The 6,418-nt window shown below is 32.8% G+C and overlaps 1 protein-coding gene across 5 annotated transcripts in view; it reads right to left on the bottom strand.

Moving 5' to 3' along the window:
- LOC145666337 (bumetanide-sensitive sodium-(potassium)-chloride cotransporter-like) overlaps positions 1-6,418 on the bottom strand; it is a 373,540-nt gene that overhangs the window by 9,109 nt on the left and 358,013 nt on the right. For all 5 annotated transcript variants that reach the window (XM_081733455.1, XM_081733454.1, XM_081733456.1 and 2 more), the window contains 2 exons: positions 6,246-6,409; positions 2,796-2,910 (listed from right to left, as the gene is read on the bottom strand). In XM_081733455.1, the coding sequence (XP_081589581.1) occupies positions 2,796-2,910; positions 6,246-6,409 (279 nt within the window). The remainder of the gene's footprint in view (positions 1-2,795; positions 2,911-6,245; positions 6,410-6,418) is intronic.

Below are 6,418 nucleotides of genomic sequence, written 5' to 3'. Positions count from 1 at the left end.
AGATGTTTCATAAATTTTCACTCAAGCAATATTTAGGTTAGCTACGCAAAGTAAGAATTATTTCCTTTTTCTATCTTCATGTCCATTTAAAAATACTCCAGAGGGGGAAAAAGTTATCCCTGCCAGGGATAAAATTTTTCTTCTCCAGGGGGGGAGGAATATTTTTGTCAGGGGGGGAAATCCCTGGCATCCCCCCCGCCAATTCGCACCCTGTTTTTAGCTTCCCTTTGTATGTTCTGATCAGCGATGAGCCACATAGCCTGGCAGTGTATGTGTCCATCAGAAAACTTATTACTGGTTTACCAAGTTTCCATCATTATGCTGACGAAAGCATAATATCTATATATTAAAATGCTAGGGTTATATGTTTGTGGTTAAGAAAAGCTTATATATTTGTGGCCAATTTTTTTGACACTAATATCTCGGAAACCACAAGCTCTAGTAAGATGCCGTTTCCACTGATCGATTGCAGATTTTGTGTAGATCGTTCAGTTCTAATTGAATATTTAAAAATGGACGTTATTTCTTTATTATATTTTTAGGTGTACACTGGAAGTATTAAAATTTTAAGAAGTAAAGCACCATATCCTATGAGTTATACATTCCAACACCACATATTTGTATACCGGGTAGTATATCTATCCGGCGTTTGTTTCATGCCAAATAATAATGAAAAACGAAATACCCATTTCTCAAGTCTAAGATGAATCTTTATTGTTTGGAATATTTTGCCCAATGAACACCATATATCGCTGACATTATAACTAATTGTGTGTGTAATATAGTTTGCTTATTACATACTGCATGCAAGAAGAAAGAAAACACTGATCATACATGAATTAGGAACTCGAACCGGAAGTAGACTCAAATCTCGCAAACGGTGCGAGATATTGAAAAAAAATCATCGAAAACATCTCCCCTTTATGATAGCCCTTGCCGATTTTTATCAAGACGTCCTTCACTTGTGTTTGTAAAGAGATTACAGATGCTGTGAGGAATGACAAGGAGATTCATGCTCTTATGTTATGAAACGCTGAGTAGAGAGTGCAGGTTCAGCTAGTTAAATTATGAAAATATTAGAACGAACCCCGTCACGTACACTTCCTATAGACTTCTATACACTGTAAACTACGAAAATTATTAAAATTAACATGATGTTTATATTTAATTTATTTCATCAATTTCGTTAGGAAAATTAACTAACTGCTTACACTTTTTCAAAGAAAACCGCTATAAGAAACAAGCCCTGTAGCTTTCTATACGGTCAGTAGAAAGCTATTACAAAAATCCACCTGATGTGCGAAGACAAACACTCATTAGGTAATTCTTTCTGTGAGCTAGGCAGCACTCCTTCCCTATTTTTATGACGTCATTTCTCCTTAATGAGAATATACTGAAATAGTGTGACGTCACATCCGTCTCGTTGCCATAGTGATCGCAATTTTAATTTCTAAACAACATCGTTTAAGAACAGACATACAAAGCGAAAACAGTGACGTGTTAAGTTCCCGATTGCAAACATTAGAGTAAAAGAAACAGCTGTATGTGTAAAAAAAGATTTCCAATGTATTTAACTACTAAAAGATAGAAAAACATACAGTTAGGTAAATATGTTAAAATGTGTGAAGTGTTGAAAGTGAAATGTTTTCCCTGATATAGCAGATTTTGTGTATTTATACATGTGGAGGTTACAATAAGTGTGAAAATATACTTTGCTTACTTACTATCAGATATTAAATTTAAATAATTCTGGAAAAACTGATTTAGTCCCATCAGTATTACACATTACATTGCAAATATGTAAGCCTACAGAATTAGTATTAGAACTTATGCTGAACCACTTATAATTGGGTGTTTTCTTGTTGTAATGTCAGTGCATATTTTTAAAGTAAATAGGAAATATAAGGAAAGATTCGATGCATGTTAACCGATCAGAAATTAGTCCAGATTGAAAATTCTCAACTCGCGTACAGTTACAAGCTTTTTCTTTTTATTGTTTGTTACTTTATTTTGTAGCCACTTTAACTATGTACGCACATTTTAAAGGGTGGGCGTAATAAACATAAATGTGCCAATATAATTAACATTACTCTCAAAGTAGACAATGATTTTTCCTTGCAGATGAATCGTATATTTGTTCTATTTACATTGCATATAGTTGTTTTTATTCACTATGAATTATTTGGTAATGGCATTACATAGGCAATTTTTTATCTTATCCATCTATCTAGAGCTGTGGCCCCTGTAGAAAAAGGTTCATTAGATATTACTTTGTGAATTACTAGATTTCACTCGTAAATTTTCTAAGTAGTGGCTCCATATTGTTAATCTATAGCTTTTCCCCCCAACTTTACTTTGTCTTCAAAATATTCTCCAATTGTCTTTTTAACAGTATTCTTACCGCTCCATGCATTCTTTTATATATATAAAAAATATAAAAAATTGCGATCACCATGGTAACGAAGAGGAAATGACATCACTAATTCAGTCTATATTGCGTTGAGACTTTCAGTATAGGTCATATTTAAGACTAGTTTCACGTGAGGAATTATTAAATTAAAAATGATTACACGGCTAAAATTAAATATGAATCGGAAATTCATAGTACAGCCGTATAGCTGAATTCTGAACAATATTTTCCCAGGTAACAGCTCATGTAGTTCAGTTCTATGATAAACTTAGATCCAGGTGTCAAAGTGTCGGTCGAAAAAGGATATTACTCTAACCAAAGGAGGAAGAAAATTGACTAATACCAAATCAAATATAAATTATATGTATAAAAGAAAAGGACTTACATCACAATAAATGTGGCTTCAATGGAATGCTCTAAGAGCAACTCTCGTAATCTCATATGGCGATTGGTCTTCTCTTTCAGGGCTAACAATTCAGCGTCTGAGATGGTGATCTCTTCTGAAAGTACAAACGAACATTCATTATGTAAATGATTGCGTAAGTTAACATCATATTCAAAATAATATTATATATATATATATATATAGTGTCTCATTCTCGCTTGAAAATTTTCACTTAAGACAAAAAATCCCACATAGATTTATCCTACGATTTTGAATATTTGTGATAACTTATGACTATCTTCTTTCATTTAATTATAAATCTTACATTTAATGGTTTTCTGAAAGTTAAGTTTTTTTTCTTTTTTTTTTTTCATTTGGTATGATAAAATAATCATATATTATCAATGACAATAATACACAGAATACAGTTTGTAAGCAACATGTTATATACTATTGTTCAAAATGTAGGTTCTTAATTTCCATACTCCTGTTTCTTTCCATACGTCATGTCTTAAAATAATAATATACAGGGTGTCCACATGAAATCTCCATGATTACAAATATTAACTGCATGGAAACTATTAGTGCCAGAAAATAACGATTTGCGGCATCTTGAAGAGCAACTCAGTTTTTGTTGTTGGTTGTTAATTTTTGTTATTTGTTGCAGGTGTTCATAAGCAAAGATGACAACAGCACGAGAGAGAGCGCAGTGTGTGGTGTGGTTGGCTGAGACTAAATTCCCTATGGGACTATGTCAAAGATAGAGTCTACGCCACACCTGTACGTGATATTCCTGCTCTTCGTCACAAAATTGAAGAAGTCATCAACTCGATCACACCAGACACGCTACACAACACATGGCGGGAAATTGAATATCGATTGGACATTCTGAGAGCTAACGGGGCACATACAGAAGTGCATATTATTATATATATATATATATATATATATATATAAAACTGAGTTGCTCTTCAAGATGCCGCCAGCCGTTATTCTCTGGTACTAATAGTTTCCATGCAATTAATATTTGTAATCAGGGAGGTTTCATGTGGACACCCTGTATATATATACATAATTTCTACAATCCTACAAAAATACACGCTAGACTTGGACCTACAGCTTAACCTGAACTACAGTAACAATAAAACCGTAAAATATATTATTATTATTATTATTATTATTATTATTATTATTATTATTATTATTACAAATTGCCACTCAAATTTAAATTTGTTTAGCTATTTGCGACGCAAAAATCCAAAATATCATTTTGGCGTGTCTTTGCTAAGTATTAGATATGAACCTAGCAATCTCAGCTACCAAACGCAGTTAAGAAATCCAATCGATTTGCTAAAAGACTTTCTACAATATTACAAAAGTAATGTAGAATAACTCTGTTAAAGAAAATAGGTAGAGCAACCCTAAAGCATAAAAGTAATTTACACATATGGTTGGTACCTTGAACATGGTTGTGGTTGTCTAAGGGTCCAGAAGAAACTAATTTTAAAAGCATAATAAAGCATAATTTTAGAAAATAAAGCATAAAGCATAATTTAAAATATATAGCACAATTCTTGGAAAATTCTATTTAACTGCAATGGAACAATTCCAAAATTATTTTTATTTCTGTAAACTTTTCGGTGTAATCCTTTGAAGTCGAGAAAAGAAAAAAGAAAAAGAAAACTTTCCGCCAACCATGAATAAACAATAGTTTTTTTCTAAGTGAAATTGAGCAGCTATGTATGATGATTTGAAATGTACAAAAAGTGCACAAGTACTCCACACTATATTGTTATGTGTACCTCTTGAACTTCAGACTTTCTGTATTTTTTGGTGGCATTTTTTACTTTCCCTTTCTGTATATATGCACCTCTAAGGCGCACACAAGTGATAAAAGAAACTGACTCGAGTAAAATATATCTCTTTACAGTGCATTAAGTAGAAAGTTTATTAAATATGAAAGAAACTGGTTGCATCAATTATTAAAAAAATAGATCAAGATATTTAGAATATTTCATGTATAGTAAATATTATACATTATACACGATTAATGTAAAACAATGATTGAAACTAACAATAAAGCATAATGTGGGTTGCTCTAAAAATATGTAAAGATTATGTTTCATTGTTGTTAAGTAGCTACTACATGTGTTTTTGCCCTTCTTTCACATAATCTTTTATTTTAATTTTGTCTTGTTCCTTTTGTTAATAACACTTACAGCTGTGATATTTTGAGTTTCACAATTTCAATTCAGCAATATCCCTTCCCCTCCCAAAATATTTACAAGAGTATGGTTTTAAACACCGAACATATTTGACTAGTTATAATGGTTACTGTGGTGGAAAAGGAAACCAACGTGATAACCAAGCTCGGGAATTGAACTTGGAATCCGTTAACCATCCATGCATTCATAACTTTGCTGATATCAACTTGAATGCATACAAAGCTACCTGCATACAAATGCTGTTTCCCGCAAATTGTGATGCGATTCAAACAAAACGGAGTTTTGTTCCAACCTCACCACTAACAACCGCAATAAAACACTATATTGAGAGTTATTTTGGAACAAGATACTTCAGCAAATTGATTCTATTATAGAAAGAGTATAAAGAAACTTAAGCACAAAACAGACAACAAAAAAAAATCAATGAATTCAATGTATAATATCCACAATTCAACCTCAGTATATTTGAGAAGTTATACGTCTACATACTTACGTTGTTGTTCTTAGTTATTATTGAATAGTACTTAAATATAAAACGTGATACAAGTCCAATTACTCCATAAATACTTGAGCACAAGGTAACTGTAGGTCTCACTAAATCGTATCCATGTTTGACACTGCTGCGTCATCCTTCCAATTTCTCAGGCGAAGTGCCGCCCATGGGTCTAGAACCTAGGCGTACAATGAAGTCTCGCACCCTTCATAACATACGAATTTTTATTCATTTTGTCTACACATATATTCTCATTGGTTGGAGCTTTATCATGACGTGTTAGCAGAGTCTGTGAGAGCATGGTATCAGCTACTATCCCACGGGTAAAAATTAAACGTGAACAACTAGCACATTGTATTGTAAGAAGAAAGAAATGAAACTAAATGCATTTCTTTACGTCTACTTCACAAAATAAAATGAATATTCTCAAAAACTCGTTCATAATAAAGATCACTATATAGTTTGGATGCTTCGAAGGACCTTACCGTTTTTTTTTTTTTTTTTTTTTTTAAGCTTAAAGGGCACAACCGAGAGACGTGTAACTAAAATCAATCAATTTCGAAGGTCCCAGAAAGAGATTTAGTCATCTAAATAGTCTTTGCCTTACAAGTCTATTAACTTATATTTAAGCAATTGAGTAAGTTCTATTTGCTTTCAGCAGGTTTTGAAGCTGGTGGGGATAACTGGTTACACCATAAACATGAAAGTAACCAAAACATATTTCCTACTTACCATTAGCCGGTCCTTCCGGTTCCCCTTCCCCATCTCTTATCCTGAAAGGCTCTATCAACGCTTCGAACTCGCGTTTGGTCGTTTCTTGTGCCTTTTTCGTAATGTCTGGAATCACTATTACATCACTGTAGTCAATACGGAATTTCGACAACAAAGCAGCCATACTGAAAAAG

The sequence above is a fragment of the Thermobia domestica genome, chromosome 12, assembly GCF_964235325.1.
Source record: "Thermobia domestica chromosome 12, izTheDome1.hap1.1, whole genome shotgun sequence".
NCBI lineage: Eukaryota > Metazoa > Arthropoda > Insecta > Zygentoma > Lepismatidae > Thermobia > Thermobia domestica.
The sequence above is the reverse complement of the archived record's forward strand: the minus strand, read 5'-3'. Positions and strand labels throughout refer to the sequence as shown.